The 19,772-nt window shown below is 46.6% G+C and overlaps 1 protein-coding gene across 3 annotated transcripts; it reads right to left on the minus strand.

Annotated features, from left to right (window-relative positions):
• Positions 1–2: 2 nt before the first annotated feature.
• Positions 3–19,214, minus strand: STMN4 (stathmin 4). 3 transcript variants are annotated; one of them, XM_079969064.1, is made up of 6 exons: positions 19,073–19,214; positions 9,508–9,594; positions 8,154–8,249; positions 5,472–5,677; positions 1,847–2,038; positions 3–357 (listed from the first exon to the last, which is right to left on the minus strand). In XM_079969064.1, exons 2-6 carry the CDS (start codon positions 9,518–9,520, stop codon positions 298–300), a joined length of 567 nt encoding a protein of 188 aa, XP_079825190.1. In that variant the 5' UTR covers positions 9,521–9,594; positions 19,073–19,214; the 3' UTR covers positions 3–297. The 3 variants fall into 3 exon arrangements, with proteins under 3 accessions (XP_079825190.1, XP_079825189.1, XP_079825191.1); XM_079969063.1 differs by having other exon boundaries at positions 5,472–5,680; XM_079969065.1 differs by having other exon boundaries at positions 309–412; positions 5,472–5,680.
• Between the last annotated feature and the right edge of the window lie 558 nt (positions 19,215–19,772).

Genomic DNA, 19,772 nt, shown 5'->3' on the forward strand with positions numbered 1-19,772 from the left:
CCCCAAATACACCCAGCTCTTCCTCCCAGCTCTTTCTTCCCCTTGCGGTTCCCCCTCCCTCCCTGAAACACACGTGATGCTGTCACCAACCAATTCTTCACATTCACAAACAACGAAAGCAGAGGACAGTCCCGATCCGTCAGTCAACACGTTGCACTTGGAGGCAGCCGCCGCTGCCGCCATCGCCACCACCACTGGCACGTCAGCCGCCTGCCATCATCATCATCATCTTCTTCTTCTTTTGGAGCTGTCAGTCCAAAGTGTCATGTGCCCGCCCCGGCGGGGAGTGGGGTGCCTTTACCTCGAGGCTTCTTCCTTCAGCTCCTTGTTCTTCCGGACCTCCTCAGCATGCTTGTCCTGTGGAGACACCGCCAAGGTGAGGGGATGGTCACTTGCTCAGGTGGCTTCCAAACTGGGTCAAACATATTTACAGAGGAGGGTGTAGACAGATGTGTTATGGTCATATCCTGCACGCTTTTAACTTGCACAATTTCAACCATAAGCGGTTGAAGGGGGTTGAAATTGCACGAGTTAAATGTGAGCAAGGCAGAGAGAACGAAAGGTTTGTTTGCACCAGGTCTGCTTTGGGTTACTCAGCACATAAAGAGCTTTTACTTTACGATAATCTTTACTGTCATTGTCCCATACAGAACAACGAAATTGAAAAATCTACATAAGACATTCAAAACCCAACAAGCCTGCTATCCCAGCTATCCCAGCCTGGTTAACCCCCTAGAAACTCTGATACCCCATAATTAAATACAATATACTCCCATAGAGACTACCCTACACTGTGTTTAAAACCAAAATCGCATTTGGGTAGAAACTGTTTCTCAGGCGGCTAGTCCTAGTCTTTATAACCCTGTACCTTCTTCCAGAAGGCAGAAGCTGAAAGAGATCATTTCCGGGGTGCGCACTATCCTGCGCTATCTCTGCAGCTTTCTTATGGCACCTGGAAGCATAGATTTGATCCAAGGTGGGAAGAGTGCACCCAATTATTCTCTCCGCAGTCTTGACAACCCTGGACAGCATTGTTTTCCCCCTGACTGTGCAGCTCCCAAACCACACACTCAGACCATAAGTTAATACACTCTCCATTTAAGCTCTCCGCCTTGCTTGGAGGGAGCAAGTTTGGTTCAGCACACCCATTCTGGGATGCTCTCGCAAGATCTCACAGTGCCATCTGATGTCCCACAAGCTCTTGTGAGAGCGCCCCTAGGCTTCTAGATCCAGTGTACGGAGATGGCCTTGCAGAAAGCTTAAAAACTCTTTCCGTGCCAGATCTGTTTGGGTTACCCCACGTGAAGAAAGCTGAGGCTCTCTCCTTTCCTTGCTGGGCAAGACCCACTCAGTGTGCAGGCTCTGGGAATGCTGGATGCAGAACCCTTGGAACCAAAACTCTGATTCCGATGCAATTGTACTGTGTAAGTATTTTAAAAATTGTTCTGATATTGCAGTGGTTCTCAACCTGTGGGTCCCCAGATGTTGTTGGACTGCAACTCCCATCATCCTTATCTAGCAAGGCCAGAGCTCAGGGATGATGGGAGCTGTAGTCCACCAACATCTGGGGACCCACAGGTTGAGATCCGCTGAATCAGGGTGGTATCCAATAGGTCCGTTCTAGTGCAAGGATTGTCCACCTAGTTCAACATCCTCTTCTCATCATTGCCAACTAGATGCCTGTGGAAACCAGGAGGCAGGACCCGAGTTCAAGAGCCCTCTCCCTTCCTGAGGTTTCCAGCAACTGGGATTCAGCAGCAGTGCTGCCTCCATCCTGCAAATCTCTCTGACGTAGCCCAACCCACACCTCCCGCAGCTCTTTTCGTTGCAGCTGGCTCCTCCTCACCTTCTCCTGCAAGCGTTCCAACATAGCAGCTAGATGTGCCTCCCGGTTCTCCTTGTTGGACTCCATCTTCTGCATCAGCCTCTCCTTGGCCGTCTTGATGAAGTTGTTGTTCTCCTCGATGGCTTTCTGAATGACCTCTCTCTCGTGCTCCCGCTTGCCCGCCAGGTGCTTCAGCAGCTCTGCTTCCTGGTACTAAACTCACAAAACAAGACAAGGCATCAAAGACAGTCATCCTTTGACCCAATCCACACTGTTGGGAGGCAAGTATGGATCTTCCCGGTTTCCCACATGTCAAAGATGCTTCTAAGCCTCTCCCTGGTGCTTACTGTGCATGTGAGGGGCAGGGGGCAAAAGAATTAAAGTTCTAATTCTGCTTGCGTCTTGCTTCTAAACTGATTGAGAGCTGCGGAAGGGGGATCTGCAACTGCATTACAACCTTCCTGCTCTTTTGTTGTCGCCTGTGAAACGGCTTTGGAATCCGCCCATCTCTTTCCCCTGCATGGAGTCCTATACATTTCAGAATGGCTCCCCCATATCAAATAGGAAAAGTCTGTTGGATCAGGCCAATGACCCATCTAGTCCAGCCACCTGGCTGACCAAATGCATGTGGGAAACTCACAAGCAGGATTTGAACACAAGACCCCTCTCCCTTCCTGTGGCTTCCAGCAACTTGGATTCAGAAGCACTGCTGCCTCGGACTATGGAGGCAGAGCAGAGCCAATGTGGCTAGTAGCCATCAATAGTTAAAAAGGGTTAAAAATCTGGGTAAGATTGCTGAGTGGTTACCAAAGTGCACTTGCATCCAAGTGTGTTCAGCCCTGTGGGTGGGAGTATAGGAAGCGAGCTACTCAGCACTGCTGAATCTCTTTCCAGACAGGAAGCAGTGGGTAGCTGCCACTTCCCACACATATGGAACAGGAAAGGGTTAATGCTGGATCTGGTTACTCGGACTAGAAGGAAACTGAGCCATGGACAGGAATTCATTCATCTCTGACATCCGGCTGTTGTGGCTGGCAAGGCCCATTCTTGAGTACCTGCCAAGGTCAGGCAGGGAGATGGCGAGATGCCACCCAATGGCTGATCAATAATTCACTGGCTGGCAAACCACACACATTTCCTCATTACGGGAGACCTTCCTTGTATCATCAACGCACAGTGCCTTTTTGACCTCAAAATGCTTTGGCAGCGTTTTGGAGAGCTGCTTGAGATTTTTCTGGCTCTGACGTCAGCCTCCTCCTTTGAAGCACCCCAGTCGGGAATAATAATAATAATAATAATAATAATAATAATAATAATAATAATAATAATAATTTATTATTTATACCCCGCCCATCTGGCTGAGTTTCCCCAGCCACTCTGGGCGGCTCCCAATCAGTGTTAAAAACAGTACAGCATTACATATTAAAAACTTCCCTGAACAGGGCTGCCTTAAGCTTCTTAAAGCACTTTTGCATACCTCAATTTGCAGGCGTCTTGACCTGCATGCTTATGCAGGCAGCATGAGCAAGGCTGAGACCCTCCCTGCCCTCAGAGTGGTGCATGCTCTAGTTATCTCCCACTTGGACTACTGCAATGCGCTCTACGTGGGGCTACCTTTGAAGGCAACCTGGAAACTACAACTAAACGGCCTCGGTCCTGTATAACTGAAGGAGCATCTCCACTTCCATCGTTCATCCTGGACATCGAGGTCCAGCGCCGAGGGCCTTCTGGCGGTTCCCTCGCTGTGAGAAGCCAAGCTACGGGGAACCAGGCAGAGGGCCTTCTCAGTAGTGGCACCCGCCCAACAGATGTCAAGGAGATAAAGAACAACACAACTTTTAGAAGACAACTGAAGGCAGCCCTGTGTCTGGAAGTTTTTAATGTTTGACATTTAGTATGTTTTTATATGTACTGTAAGCCGCCCAGAGTGGCTGTGGAAACCCAGCCAGATGGGCTGCGTATAAATACAATTATTATTATTATTATTATTATTATTATTATTATTATTAAATTGGGCACAGAGAGGGCAAGTCCTCTGTAGCTAACAAACATTAGTTTCTTTGTTCCCTCCCCTTTCACTGCTTTTAAATCCCCCTTTGTGAGTTTATTTCCAAAGGTTTGTTAGCATAGGCTCCCTTAGTTACATTGCACTCTGTGTAGGCCCAGAGGCTCCCTTCCCTTGCACCAAGGCAGAAACTTTATGACTACATTACAAAACCAAAAGAACAATATGACTATGAAGGTGGTAGAGTCTCCTTCATAAGAGGTTTTTTCAGCAGAGGTTGGATGCCCATCTATCATATATGATTTAGCTGAGATGCGATTTAGCTGAGATTCCAGCATCACAGGGGATTGGAGTAGTCAACCCCTAGGGTCCCTTCTGAGTCTACAATTCTGTGATTCTATGAAGATGGCAGTGTGCATACCACTGACCAAAGGAATGTGCCCGCAAAAGGCCGTGAATGTACTTGATGGCCCTGTCTGTACATACCCTTGAGAAATAAACTCCAGCAACTTATAACATTTCCTGTGTTGCATCATGTTTCATTGATCGGGTGCAGCTGCTTGTTTCCCTTAGGAGTCAAGCTAGAGCCACAAAAGCAGTGGGGTTCTAGGGGGCTCAAGATTCTTCCCTGAATTTTCATTTGTCCTTACAGTGGTGCCTCGCAAGACGAAATTAATCCGTTCCGTGAGGCTCTTCGTCTAGCGGTTTTTTCGTCTTGTGAAGCAAGCCCATTGACAGCTTAGCGGATTAGTGCTATTAGCGGTTTAGCGGCTTTTAGCGATCAGCTGTTAAGCGGCTTATCAGCGGATCAGCTGATAAGCGGCTTAGGGCTTAGGAAAAGGGGGGGAAGGGAAAAAACCCCGCAGGAACTCACAAGACATTTTGTATTGTGAAGCAAGCCCATAGGGAAATTCGTTTTGCGAAGCGCCTCCAAAACGGAAAACCCTTTCGTCTAGCGGGTTTTCCGTCTTGCGAGGCGTTCGTCTTGCGGGGCACCACTGTATTTATAAAGGCTTATAGCCTTGTCACAAAGGGACACAGGTGGCGTTGTGGGTTAAACCACAGAGCCTAGGACTTGCCAATCAGAAGGTCGGCGGTTTGAATTCCTGCAACGGGGTGAGCTCCCGTTGCTCAGTCCCTGCTCCTGTCAACCTCGCTGTTTGCAAGCACATGAAAGTGCAAGTAGATAAATAGGTACCGCTCCAGCGGGAAGGTAAACGGCGTTTCCGTGCGCTGCTCTGGTTCACCAGAAGCAGCTTAGTCATGCTGGCCACGTGACCCGGAGATGAGCGCCGCAACTCCAGAGTCAGCCACGACTGCACCTAATGGTTAGGGGTCCCTTTAACTTTACCCTAGCCTTATCACAGAGAGGTAATGGAAAAGGAGGAGGGGGTTAGTCATGAACCAGCTTAATGGGTCTGCTTGCAGATGCTGAGAGCAGACTCATAAACTGCTCACCAATGAAAATGCTGGAAGGGTGCAACTGGCCTGATGTGACATTTGAACCACTCCAATTGCCCTTTTCCTGGCACATGGAGGAGATGGCAAGTTCCCTTCCCAGTCCCCTGTAAAACCAAACCATGTTGCACCCCCTGAAAGGCCTGCCATGTTTGCCAACTGGGTGCTGTGGAAGGGCCTCACCTTGCGTCTCTCCTCAGCCGCTTCCAGCTTCTTCTGGATCTCTTCCAGGGAGGGGTCTCGCCGTCGGGGCAGAGAGGCATTGAATTCTGGGATCCCGTCAAAGGAGGGTGGCTTCAGGATGACCTCAAAGGACTGGCCGGAGGTGCGCTTGTTGAGCTCGATGACCTCCATGTCAGAAATGACGCACCAAGTGAGGTCTACGGTGTCTACTGGAAGAGAAGAGGGAGGGAGAGGCTGGGATGTAATCATGCTAAAGAGCAAATGTGTTAATGGAGGCTGGGAATAACTCAGGGCATCCAGCTAGAGAAAGTACAGGAAGGGGTCTTATTCAGTGTCAGACAACTGGTCCATTGAGCTTAGCACTGACTGGCAGCAGCTCTCCAGTGTTTCAGACAGAAAGTCTCCCCTGGATATGTCACTGAGAACTGAACTTGGGAGCTTCCCTGGTTGCCTAACACCCACCAGACACCCACCAGGCATCTGCTGATATAATCCAGTCCCCACATTGGATCTGATTCCAATCAGCAGAAGAGGATTTAGGGCAGTGTGACCAGTTGCCCTGCACTGGGAGCTGAGTCAAGTGGGCACTGCAGGGTGTCACAGCTATGACATAGTGAATTGAGCAGAACGGAAAGTGAGAAGCAAAGGGTGCCAAATTTTGGGCTCACACACAGAGCACCACTGAAATTTGAAAGAACTAAGTCTGCCCCTGCAGCCAGGCTGCTATTAATATGAGTTCTGTCCTGTGATAATAGATTGTGCACTCTGGATCATGTTCCCAGAACATGAAAGACCTACACTGGCTCCTAGTACGTTTCCGAGCACAATTCAAAGTGTTGGTGCTGACCTTTAAAGCCCTAAACGGCCTCAGCCCAGTATACCTGAAGGAGAGTCTCCACCTCCATCGTTCTGCCCAGACACTGAGGTCCAGCACCGAGGGCCTTCTGACGGTTCCCTCCCTGTGAGAAGTGAGGTTACAGGGAACCAGACAGAGGGCCTTCTCGGTGGTGGCGCCCGCCGTGTGGAACGCCCTCCCACCTGATGTCAAAGAGAACAACAACTACCAGACTTTTAGATGACATCTGAAGGCAGCCCTGTTTAGGGAAGCTTTTAATGTTTAACAAACCACTGTATTTTAATACTTTGTTGGAAGCCGCCCAGAGTGGCTGGGGAGACCCACCCAGATGGGTGGGGTATAAATTATTATTATTATTATTATTATTAAACCCTCGACAACATTACAGACATGGAGATCTTCTCCAAACAAGCAAGTTTGGAAAAGGCTTCCAGACTTCAGAGTAGAAAGCATGAACCCCACAAGAACAAAGAAAGAGCCCCTCCTCAGGATCTGGGGAGCCTATTCTTCTCTCCACCCCACTATTTTTCATTATTATCGTTGTATTTATTAAATTTATATTCCGCCCTTCATCTGAAGATCCCAGAGCAGTTCACTACAGGAAAAGGCTATGCTCCAGCTGCTTCTTTCTCTGGGCTTGCTAAATAAAAATGAAATAGGTGTTTGGAGAGGGAATGGACCATGACGTTTCTGTGGGATGTGAAACACAAGAGCAATCAGGTACAACATTCCTAGAGTGAACATGTTTACACATGGGGAGGAACGTTTGTCCAGCCAGCAGGTAAACTTCCTGTTTCCTTCTGGGCTGGGACAGACTTCCTCTGCAGGTGACTAGAGGTGGGTGTGGCCTCACCTGTGCAGGTAACAAAAGCATAGGACTGGCCGCCATCTCTCTCTCTGTGACTACTTTCGTCAAAGAAGCAACATCTGCTTAGCCAAAGATGCCTCAGCCCAGAGAGGACAAAGACACTGTCTCCTTATGAGATAGTTTCCAGGTGTATGTTACTTTTCTAAGCTAAGTCTGCCTTCTGGGATCCAATTGTGAACAGAATGATATGTGAGTAAACCTTTTTATACTTTTGTAGAAGACTGTGTCATGTTTTATCTTTTATGAGGGAATGAGGGGGAAATACCAGAACAGTTATTATAGAGGCTTTAGCGAGCCTGAACAAACACATCCGCTGTGAGTTTAAAAAGGGGGATGTTACTCTGCTAAACTGTGGAACTTGCTAACACAAGTTGGAAAAGGATATAATCAGACAATATATCCTCTCCTGCATCCCTGAATATTCCCACAGTTTCTCTCCTTGCCAGGAGCAGGTGCAAGGAGCATCCAGCTGTTGTCAGACCTGAACTACTAACCTAGATTCCATTCCTAACATGACCAGGGTTGGTAGTGGATGCCTGGCTGCTTTGATCACTTGGGACCATCTCGACTACAGAGCAGCTTAAACCTAAGTGACATGTAAATGTCAAAACAATTCAATTTTTCACAAACTCCATTTTATAAAAACATATTTTTTATAAAAGAAAAGAAGTGGAGCCTCTCCTGTGTTACTCACAGGGTGTGGGCATGTCTGCTGGCATTGTCTAGAGTATAAGAATGCATAATGCATGTCTGTTAGATTCATAATATATCATCATATATAATATATTACCTTCAAGCCTTCTCAGAGCCCATGGGAAAGGGAGGCAGGAGGGAGTGGTGCCATCCACCATTTGTGGAAAAGATCACGGGCGGAAGGAGCTGAGCAAATGGGACACATAGGGCAGCAGCCCCAAACCCACAAGCGCCTGGGAGTTAATGGGTTGGTTGCCTCACTTACCTTCATATTTATAAGATGGTTTGTTTAAGGGGTCAGAGAGGAAGCAGGAACAGAAGAGGGACACTAAAGGGAGCTCCTTCATTTTTTCTTTGTAGGCTGCAGGGAGGGGGAAAACACTTTGTCAGGAAAGGTCAAAGTCCAGCACTAAAAAATTTTTGAATGTTGATGACATTGAAATGAAATGAAGAGGTTCTAGTAATAAGGTATAAGAATATGTAAGAACGGTTGATATTAGATGAAAATTTGAAATCATAATATGTGAGGAAAAATAATCAAGGATAAACTAATAGGATATGAATTTGCTGAACCAATCTTTAAATGGAATACAAAAAAGGGAGGCGTGAGGAAGTCAGGAAAATAAGTTATTCAAAGATGAGAAATTTAAAAAGAAGGTTTTTTCTTTTTTCTTTTTTTTTCTTTTTTCTTGTTCTATGTGAAATGTTTGCATTTTCGTATTTTTGTGTTGTATTTTTGTGTTTTTGTATTTTTCTTGTGTTTCTTTTTTCTATTTATTGTCTTATAACCTTTTTACTCTTAAAATGTAATAAAATATTATTATTTTTTAAAAAAAGTCCATCACTAAATCCCATCCATACAACTGCCTGGCCTCTTCCTCCTCCTCCTTATCTTGCTGCTTCCCTTGTAGAACTCAACAGAGAGGAGGATGGGGGCAGGGCCGGCACACCCATAAGGCGGACTGAGAAAGCTGCCTCAGGTGGCGGAAAGCCATGAGGCAGTGCCCCTGCCCGTTGGAAGTTGACACTCATCCGTTGGCAGATAGGTGGTGGTGCTTCCAGACGAGATCTTGTGAGATCTTGCTGAAATCTCACACATTCTGCAAGATCTTACCAAAATATTGAATTATCTCATGCTCTCTGTGCATAGCTGTAAACGTTTCCTTTTTTAAAAGGGCCTTATTCCGAATAGGATTCCTCGCAAGAAAAGGGAAAAGTTGACAGCTATGCCTCTGTGAGATCTCTCCAAAAACCATTGCCATTTCATGGGTGCTACAGCACAACCCAGGTAAGGGAGGCATGGGTGGGGGCAGTAGCAGGGCAGCTGTCCCTAGATGGGGACAAAACTAGGACGAGCCAGCTCTGCCTGTCATTAGGTCTGGTGGCACCTTCTGATGGTCTCCCTGCCTTCTGACCCACCCGTCCCAAGGGGCAAACAGCAGCAGGGGTGCTATAATCCCATGTTTCAGTCATGGGCTTCGTGGAAGCATTTGACCATAGGTTGCACAATGTGGGAAGGAAGATGCTGGCCTTTTGGACTGATCCAAGACAAGGGTCTTCTTATCTTCTCCATGGACCTGCTTATTGACCAAGCAGCGAGAACACTCGCGTTTCCATACCTGCCAGCGTCATGGTGCCTGGTGTTCTGGGCCTCCTGCTGTCTGAGCGCGTATCTGAGTAGGCAAAGACCGTGTCCTGCTTGCAATCTGCAGAGACACGAAAGAAAGCAAATGAACAAGGGTGAATTTAGTTACCGGGTTGTGCTTTGAACTTTTCCAGGAAAAAAGGGGGAAACATAATGTCAAGATGCTACAGTTTGTATGCTGAAGAAAGGAGGAATCAATTGGGGTATCTTGCTTTGGTAGGGCTATTTCACAGTTACCATAATATAGATATTAAAAAATTAAAAAAAATGCACCCAATAAACCAGATTCTAGGCTGGGTTCTGCAACAATGCAAAAAGTGATCGGTACAAATTAATAGCATTTGAATATTTAACCCCCTTATTTCTGTTTCTGAAAGTGTGAGGAGGTGTGAAGAGCTCTGTCAGGCAGTGAAATGTCCACCCTCATCCAGCGGGCTATTACTGCGTCTCTCTGTTCAATCCCAGTTAAGAGTCTACCACTCCTCAATAAACTTCTTCACTTGTTTTCCAGAGACCCTTCTATGTAAGGGCTGTTTCGAACAACTGCCTTCCCCTCTACAACTGTGAAGTGTTGATTTTGTTGATCAGATGGCAGATGAAGGTGATGGACTTCATGGAATTGGCAGAAATGACTGGCAGAATCCGAGACCAGGGAGAAGAGTTGGTGGAAGAAGATTGGAAGAAATTTAAAGATTATCTACAGAAATATTGTAAAATTAAGGAATGTTAGAAAGATGTTGGAATGAAGTTACATGGCTTTAGCAGAAATGTTATAAAGAATTAAGTATAATAGATTGTAATTGGATTAAAGGAAAAAAATAATGTTAGAATTTGTTAAGTTAAATGATAGGACAGAAATTTGAGGAAGATGGAAAGGATTTGCTGAAACAATTAATCGAAGTGGAATACAAAAAAAGGGAGGTGTGAGAAGGTCGCTGAAACAAGTAAAAGAAAGTTAATAACATTGAAAGTATTGGTTGTGTTTCTTTTTTCTTTTTTTCTTGATTGTTTTTGTTTTATTTTTGTTATGTATATGTAATATTTTTGTCTTTGTATTGTATTGTATGGTTTTGTTATGTTTAATTCCTTTTCTTTTTTCTTTTTGTAACTTTCAAAACTTTAATAATTTTTTTTTTTTTAAAAAAAAAAGATTTTGTTGATCAGGTCTTGTTTGCAAGAATGCAGCTACTCACAGCAAGACTATTACTAACTCGATGCATTTTTGCCAGAGTAAGTAATAATATCGCTGTTCTTCAGAAGTTTAATATCCCCAAATGATTTTCTCCTCCCTTGGAAAAGATACAGGGATAGGGAGAATGGCCTAACGAGCACTTGGTCTATGTTCAGAGGCTGTGTAAAGATAAGAACATGTGGGTTATTGTAGCCAATGCAGGTATCTCTGCTCCATTTGGCAAAGATAGCTTTCTGGAGTTAGAATCATAGAGTTGTAGAGTTGGAAGGGGCCCAAAGGGCCATCCAGCCCACCCCCCTACAATGAGAAGGGCACTCTAACCAACACAGACACAAGAGGCCACCTGGCAGTGTGAATCAGCGCTTGGAAGCAAATGGCACCAGGTCTCTGATGACCCCACTTAACACAGCCCTCACAGCTAGGGAGGAAAAACAGAGTCTAGACAATGGGAGCCATTCGTTTACCACCTTTGGTGGACCTGCCCAAAGATTAAAGCTTTCTGGGAAATGATCTATAATGAAATTAAGAAGGTCCTTAGGTGGACTTTTCCTAAGAAACCAGAGGCTTTTCTCTTGGGCATGGTTGGCCAATTGGTGTTAAAGAAGGATAGGATTTTCTTTATGTATGCCACTACAGCAGCAAGAATTCTACTGGCAAAGTATTGGAAGAGGCAAGAACTACCTACTCTGGAAGAATGGCAAACAAAGGTGATGGACTTTATGGGACTGGCTGAGATGACGGGCAGAATCCGCGACCAGGGGAAGGAGACAGTGGATGAGGACTGGAAGAAATTTAAAATATATCTTAAAAACTATTGCAAAATTGAGGAATGTTAAGATGTCAGGGGCTAAGAGGTAGAGAATTGCAGCAGTAACTAAAAAACTAAAGGAAATTTTATGAAAGGGAATTAAGACAATTGACTAAAGGGTTGCTAAAGAATCACTAAACAAGGATGCAGAGATGGGGAGGTATGGGGAAGTCAAAAGAAAGAAGGGTATGAAATGATGATTTTGAAGTTATATTGGCTTAATTGCTTTGTGTGTTTTGATTTTCTTGTTTTTCTTTTGTTTGTCTTGTTTTGTTCTTATTATGTGTTTGAAAAACGAATAAAAATTATTTAAAAAAAAAAATAGACAATGGGAGCCATTCGGTACCATACACAGGGTGGGGAAGCAGCTGCTCTGCGGAGAAGAGATAGAAGGAATTGTCCTTTAAAAAGTTGTCATGGATTTCTGGGCCCTACATTCATGTCTCAAAAGACAATCAGAGCAAAGCATCTAACCAAAATGTCATGGGACGGGGAGTAGGGGGTGAGATATCAAAGAGAAATCATGAGGTTTCATTATTACTTTTTTGTGGTCAGCCAGCCCGGGGTCATGAAGCGGTCTGACTTTTAGTGTGCCATGTAGTCTGACGCTGTTGTTGTTTAGTCGTTTAGTCGTGTCCGACTCTTTGTGACCCCATGGACCAGAGCACGCCAGGCCATCCTGTCTTCCACTGCCTCCCGCAGTTTGGTCAAACTCATGCTGGTAGCTTCGAAAACACTGTCCCACCATCTCGTCCTCTCTCCTTGTGCCCTCATCAGAGTCTTTTCCAGGGAGTCTTCTCTTCTCATGAGGTGGCCAAAGTCTCGGAGCCTCAGCTTCAGGATCTGTCCTTCCAGTGAGGACTCAGGGCTGATTTCCTTCAGAATGGAGAGGTTTGATCTTCTTGCAGTCCATGGGACTCTCAAGAGTCTCCTCCAGCACCAGAATTCAAAAGCATCCATTCTTCGGCGATCAGCCTTCTTGATGGTCCAGCTCTCACTTCCATACATCACTACTGGGAAAACCAGAGCTTTCACTATATCGACCTTTGTTGGCAAGGTGATGTCTCTGACATAGGGGTAGCCAATGTGGTGCCCTATGGAAGTGGCTGGGCCACAACTCCCATCAGCCCCAGCCAGCACAGCCCATGGTAGAGGATGCTGGGAGTTGTAGTCACGTATGTCTTGAAGGTGCCACGCTTGCTTGTCCCTGTTCCAGCAAACTACAGCTGGGCTAAGCTTTGTGCTGGGGACTCCTGCAGCAGGCACGATGTGTCTGGGGCATTTGTGTGACCTCCAAACCTCCATCCCAGCTGGACAAAATCCATATATATCTGTAGATGCTCTGGCAACAGGCTTCAGAGCAAAATCAGTCTGCTAAGCCTCCATTGCCTTCCCATCTGACACAGCTTCTGTCAAAGTTCTTCCCACTCACTGGTTATATAAGACACAGCAGGCTGCAGCTGCGGAGAGACGTTCCCAGCCTACAATGAGGGGGGAGTCCCAGTCTGTTCACCAGTGATGCTCAGATCCGGTTTTGTGCTCAAAGGCACATCGGCCATAACCTATGTAGCATTTGCCCTCTTCCTGCACTGCATTAGCAACACACATGTCCAAAAACCATCATTTCTGTCACACGTGAAAAGGGGCTGGGGCCTCCCAGCCAGCTATTGTTGGCTACTAGCCACGCTGGCTAGGGACGCGGGTGGCGCTGTGGGTAAAACCTCAGTGCCTAGGACTTGCTGATCGTAAGGTCGGCTGTTCGAATCCCCACGGCGGGGTGAGCTCCCATCGTTCGGTCCCAGCTCCTGCCCACCTAGCAGTTCGAAAGCACCCCTAAGTGCAAGTAGATAAATAGGTACCGCTTTATAGCGGGAAGGTAAACAGCATTTCCGTGTGCAGCGCTGGTGCAGGCTCGCCAGAGCAGCTTTGTCACGCTGGCCACGTGACCCGGAAGTGTCTTCGGATGGCGCCGGCTCCCGGCCTCTTGAGCGAGATGAGTGCGCAACCCTAGAGTCGGTCACGACTGGCCCGTACGGGCAGGGGTACCTTTACCTTTACCTTAGCCATGCTGCAGTTACAGATAGGTAGCCATGTTGGTCTGCCATAGTCAAAACAAAATAAAAAAATTCCTTCCAGTAGCACCTTAAAGACCAACTAAGTTAGTTCTTGGTATGAGCTTTCGTGTGCATGCAGACTTCTTCAGATATCTGAATATCAGATATTCTTCAGGTATCTGAAGAAGTGTGCATGCACACGAAAGCTCATACCAAGAACTAACTTAGTTGGTCTTTAAGGTGCTACTGGAAGGAATTTTTTTATTTTGTTTTGACTTAGCCATGCTGGCTAGGCTCTGCCTCCTTCAGTGCTTCTGAATACCAGTTGCTGGAAAGAGCAAGAGGAGAGAGGGCTCCTGCGCTCAAATCCTGCTTGTGGGGCTCCCAGAAGGGGCATCTGGTTGGCCACTGTGAGAACAGGAGGTTGGACTAGAAGGACCCTTGGCCTGATCCTGCATAGTGCAAGTGAGGGAAAGCCACCAGATGTTGGGTCGGACACAGAGCACAGAGTCCTTCTGAGAATGAGACCAGAAGCCATCTTTGCAAATGGAAACTGACACCTTGTTTGCTGTGACGGGGGGGGGTGGAATTGGGGGGCATTAGCAGCAGGGAGGGGTGCTTTCCCCTCACCTGATCAATTGTGACACTTGACTACAGCACATAGTGGTGCCGCTATCACCGGATTGGGGGGGTAAGAACATGCTCAAGACCACTGTTTTCTTTACTGTTGCTTCATCCTATCCTTCCAGGGTTGCATTGTGGCACGTGGCACGGAAAGCAGACATTGAGGACAAGGTTCTGGTGAGCCCTAGCTTGTTTTCATTCTAAATATATTTTTAATTCTCTTCCTTAGCCACCTCGGATGCATAAAGCCCTGCTCTTAAGCTCCTCCAGGTGTCTGGAAGCTGGCTGGTGGTGAGGAATGGGACACTCTGCACATGTTCAAAGGAAATCATGCCATCCCACCTTGTCCTGCAAGTTCCTCTGGTGAAGCTTCCCACACTTTCTGGTTTTTTTAAAAAGAATATTTATTGAGATTTTACAAAAGAAACACATAAATACATGCAACAAAAACATACACAAAAGAAAAAAGAGATACATCAAAAAAGATATTAAAAAACATAAAAAAGAAAAAATCCATTTTTTAACATCATAGTTATTTAACCCTCTTTCTTGACTTCCTCACATCTCCCTTTTTTGTGTTCCCCTTTGCCCAATCAGATTCAGCAAATCCTTACCCTCTTCCAGTCTCATTGAGAATTATATAGTTCAACCTATTCTGTCACCAATCATTCTTCTCTTTTTAATTTGATTCTTAGCTATTCCTTATAACTTAATCGCTTGTGCCATATTGTTTAAATTTGACATAATATATCTCTAATCTTTAACCCTTTTTTGCATACTCTTTTTAACTTTATCACTAATGCCATATTATTTTTATGTCCAACATCATTTTAACATTCATAAATTTTGCAGTATTTCTGCAGATAGTCTTTAAACTTCTTCCAGTCCTCTTCCACCGACTCTTCTCCCAGGTCTCGGATTCTGCCAGTCATTTCTGCCATCTCCATATAATCTATCACTTGTATCTGCCATTCTTCCAAGGTGGGCAAATCTTGTGTCTTCCAGTGCTTTGCGATGAGTATTCTTGCTGCTGTTGTTGCAGCTTCCCACACTTTCTGATGGCAAGAGGTGTTTGACAGTGGAACCGATTCCCTCAGAAGGTGTGGACTCTCCTTTGAAGGCCTTTAAAGAGAGGCTGGGTGGCCATCTGTCAGCAGTGATCCCTGCCTTGGAGATCCCTTCCACCTCTACAGTTCTAGGATTCATCTCCACCACCAGACAAGATGCTCAGATGACTTCTTCCTTGATGCTCAGCACCCACCCCCTCATTCCAGGAGTGCTAATTGTGGCTGACAGCCACCCCTTCCTTTGTCATGACTTCGCAAGCGGCTTTGTCAACAGCTGCGGGGGCTTATCCTTGGCTCTACCAGATGATGTGTATGAAAATCTCCTTTAGGGAAAGGCCAGCTTGGAGGTGTGGGTGGGGTTGGGTGGGAAACGAACTAACTAGGGTGGCCACCAACACAGAAAGGGGACAGGAGGAGAAATAGATTCATTGGTGCCAAGAGGTGCAAATTCAGAAACAAGGAGCAGATTTCAGACAGAAAGGAGATGACTGTGACCAGGTGAGCTTTGTTCTTCCTAATCTGCTGTCCAGCATGTGTTAATTGCTGATGGGCAACTTTCACCCCACGCCTCCCTTCTTCAAACAGAAGATGCCTTCACTGAGAGGACTGCCCTCTGCTAGAACAAGTGGTGCTGATGTGAGAGAGGTAAGGGAGAGAAACAGAGAGCGAGGACGCTGGCCATCTTTGCAGTGGTTCCGCCGCGGATGCTCCTCCGGAGCTTAATGAATAAGGGAGAGCGGAGGAAACAACAGCCCTGTATAATATAGGATGAGCTCATTCGAGCTGCAAACAGGCAGGGCATGACGGGAGAGACCTCGCTTTGCAGCCACCTACAAAATGGAAGCTCCACAGCACGCCTTTGCATGCATGTGTAAGTATGGGGGGGGGGTGTTTCACTGGCTTCTTTCCCCTGCCACATCCCCCAAAACTCATCGCTCGCAGCACGCAGGCACCCGGCAGAAATTAAGAAAATAGCAATATGCATGCAGTGAGAAGGCATAAAAACTAACACAATATTTTTTTTCTCATCCAGCAATTATCCTATTTCACCACCACCACCCAGAAATAATCGTTTGCACACTTGGCAAAAAAAGGAATGTGGAAGAATGAGTGGCATAGCTGTCAACTTTTCCCTTTTCTTGCGAGGAATCCTATTCGGAATAAGGGAATTTCCCTTGAAAAAGGAGAAACGTCGACAGCTATGATGGGTGGCTCTTGCCACATGGTCAGTCTCGGTGCTTAGATGTCAGACTCCAGGAGAAGCAAAGATCGCCCTCTGACATTATTCTTTAAATACCCTCCTTTGGCGTGGTACACAGCAGGTTTGCAAAAGCGAGCGAGCGAAATTTCTCCCCTTGGAAGCGTCTTTATCAGGAACTCAGCCCCTCCGCCCCTTTCCAAAGAATTCCAGCGCCCACCCCTGCACTGATTTCAGGAAGGGGGTCTCTCTCCCCACCCACCCTTGACAAGCAAGGCATTGCAGTTTCCCTTGAATGACAGGCGAGAGAGCAGCTGCCTCCCCTTCCCTTTTGGCATGCCTCGTGGAAACAAAAGTAAGGATTTGGTGACGTAAGGGTGGAAGATGGCTCGGATGGCAGCCACGAGTTCCCCTCCAGCTTGAACACCGCCGTCAGTCACAGAGGAAAAGCCTGGGGAGGGATAAAGGCTATTGTACATTGCCCCACCATAGCTGTCAACTTTTCCCTTTTCTTGCGAGGAATCCTATTCGGAATAAGGGAATTTCCCTTAAAAAAGGGAAAACGTTGACAGCTATGGACCCCACCCCCATTTGTACATCACCCCCAACCCCAACCGCTTGCAGACATGGTGCGTGTAACATGTTTGTTGGGAAATCCACAGCCAAAAGCGCGCACACGTGCAATCATCCATATTTGCATACTCTCATTTCTCCTCTGGAGCGGAGGGGGAAGCACTCTGCACATGCTCTCTAGAGCCACTTCACTACTGCTGCTTTGCTAGTTCAAAGACTCGACCATTACAGTTAAAGCTGGTCCTTCTTCAGCTAAACCCCAGAGAGCCCTGACTAATAAATATTAAGCCCCGATGTGGTCTTTCGCTGGAGGAAAAGTACCATGCGGAAGTGAACTGAGGCTAGGCTGAATATGACCTGTAGGAGTAAAAAGTAAAGCGAGGGGCCGTAAGCAGGAGTTTGGTTAGAGGGTTCTGCCCCACCTCCAAGAAACTGAACAGTTTTTGGGATCGCCTGTTGCTGCCCAGAAGAACCAGGGGAAGGAGGTTTGTTAAGCAGCGAAGAGAAGATTCTGCCTATCAGCCTGGAGAGCAATGACTAACTGGGATGGGAGGATTACAGAGTCAGGAGCTGAGTGCCAATTCTGTGCTCATTGTTGCGACCACGCTGCTGCCCCCTGAAAGTAGGCATCTGGGCAATCCCGATCCTGTACAAGGAAAGCTGGATCCTGCAATCAATGAATATAATGCAAATGGGGGAAACTGTAACATTGCTCTTAGGGCTGTTGTTTCGTTCGTTTTTTTTCCTGCATAGTTTTGGTTTTGCTGGACAAGAGGGAACTCAGCAGGGCACTAAAAGCCCCACCCCTGACCACAGGAAACCTTCTGCAGCCCCTCCTCTGATGTCAGCAAGCAAGTGCTGCTCACCCACTTGCTCGTCTTCGCACCACAGGGACCAGAAACTCACTATTTTTAGGTGAGAGTACTGTAGAGAAATTTCCTGCTCTCCCACGAAACTGTGGGAGGGCAGGCAGCCCTGCTCATTGTCGCTGGGTCTGCATTATGGTGTGTTAATTGCAAGTGTGGAAGTAGAAGCAGAAGGAAGAGCAGTTAGGAAAAGAGAGAGACATAAATGCCCCCCCCCCCGCCCCCAAAAAAGTGCTGACTTCCAATGAAAACTGACCTGACTTGGACTTTATTTTCTTAAAGCTACACTGTCATCTCTGTGCATGTCCCTGAAGCCACGAGGCACCCACCCAGTTACGTTAATGACAGTCTTTCATATTGCATTGGGAGAAACAAAACCGTCTTGTTGGGACCACAGGCAGGTTATGTTACAGTGACTGCAACAAATGGAAAGCAGCAATTTCTTCTTATATGGGTATATTAGGCATTCTCACTCACACCCATACACACAAACCCCTAAGTGGTGAGATGAAGGGAAGGAGGGGCAAAGCACGGGGGGGGGGGCAGCTGGATGCCCAATGCCAGCACATGGTGACAAAAAGAAAATGTGGTAGATTAAGAGATGGATGAATAATAATGTGGTTGATAAAAGGTGAGCATAGCGTGGCAAGAAAAAGGAACACAGGGTCATTTAAATAGAAATAACCACAAGGTGTACTATAGAAATTTATATTACCCTCCCCACGCTCTCTCTCTATATATATATCTGAAGGAAGGAAGGAAGGAAGGAAGGAAGGAAGGAAGGAAGGATAGATATAGATAGATGATAGATAGATAGATAGATAGATAGATAGATAGATAGATGATAGATAGATAGATAGATAGATAGATAGATAGATAGACAGACAGACAGGAGGGTGCAGAAAATTTTACGCTGACTTCCCAAAGCATAAGGTGTGCTGGGGTCCTGCCCCATCACAGCCTTTCCCATGCCTACCCCCCTCCAACTCTAGCCCCTGCTTTTGAGGGTCCAGCATTTGCCCCCCTTCCCCAGGAAATAACTTCAATGCTAGGGAGAAATATTATTTCTTTCCTCGGTTCGCTCCCCACTTCCCTGGCCTTTACTCGCCTTTGCAGCTGCTTGTGGGGTACCCTCTCCTGAGTCTGATGCTACTCACCCCCTTGCCAGATCGACACCTGGTCCAGCCGCTCCCAGCCTCTCACTCGCTTCCTTCCAGGAAAAGATGCTAAAAGACCCACTTAGCATCCGCCAGGCTGCCAAGCTCTCACCATGACATCACCTCCGAGCCAGCCGATTGGCTGCGCTCATGAGGCCTGCTGATTGGGCAGCATCTTCCTGGGAATATAGAATCGCCTGAGTAACTCCTCGGGTGAGCCAGGTGTGCCGGGATGATGTCACACACACAAAAAAGCTATTTCCAAGATGCAGAAGGACAAGACAAGGCAGCATGCTTGCTTAGGAAGGAAAAGGTGCTCCAGGGACAATATAGGTCATCTCCATGGATGCCGCGAAGACACGATAAACCCTTCTATAGCAAACCAGCAATTGTTATCCAACTCAGTACAGAGAAGAGGCATATCTGGGCAGTAAATGATCGTTGCCACATCTCTGCCCAGGAACAAGCTAAGACTGAGCATCTTTTGGAAGTGGTGTTAGGGGTTTTAAAAAATTGCTTTGGCTGGATTTTATTTCTTCAATCAGGGTGAAGCTGCTAAGTTGTTGAGCAAGGGAAGAACTGTCCTTAGTGCACTTTTTGTATACAGTGGTACCTTGGGTTACATACACTTCAGGTTATATACGCTTCAGGTCACAGACTCCGCTAACCCAGAAATAGTGCTTCAGGTTAAGAACTTTGC

This window comes from Podarcis cretensis (assembly GCF_951804945.1).
Source record: "Podarcis cretensis genome assembly, chromosome: 3".
Classification (NCBI taxonomy): domain Eukaryota; kingdom Metazoa; phylum Chordata; class Lepidosauria; order Squamata; family Lacertidae; genus Podarcis; species Podarcis cretensis.

Bases quoted from the DNA above. Each gene is read 5' to 3' on its own strand.
- STMN4 (XM_079969063.1), bottom strand. The intron at 5,681-8,153 runs GTAAGTGAGGCA...CTTCTCTTCCAG, and splicing joins ACCATCTTATAAATATGAAG to TAGACACCGTAGACCTCACT. The intron at 358-1,846 runs GTGAGGAGGAGC...GTGTCTCCACAG, and splicing joins TGGAACGCTTGCAGGAGAAG to GACAAGCATGCTGAGGAGGT.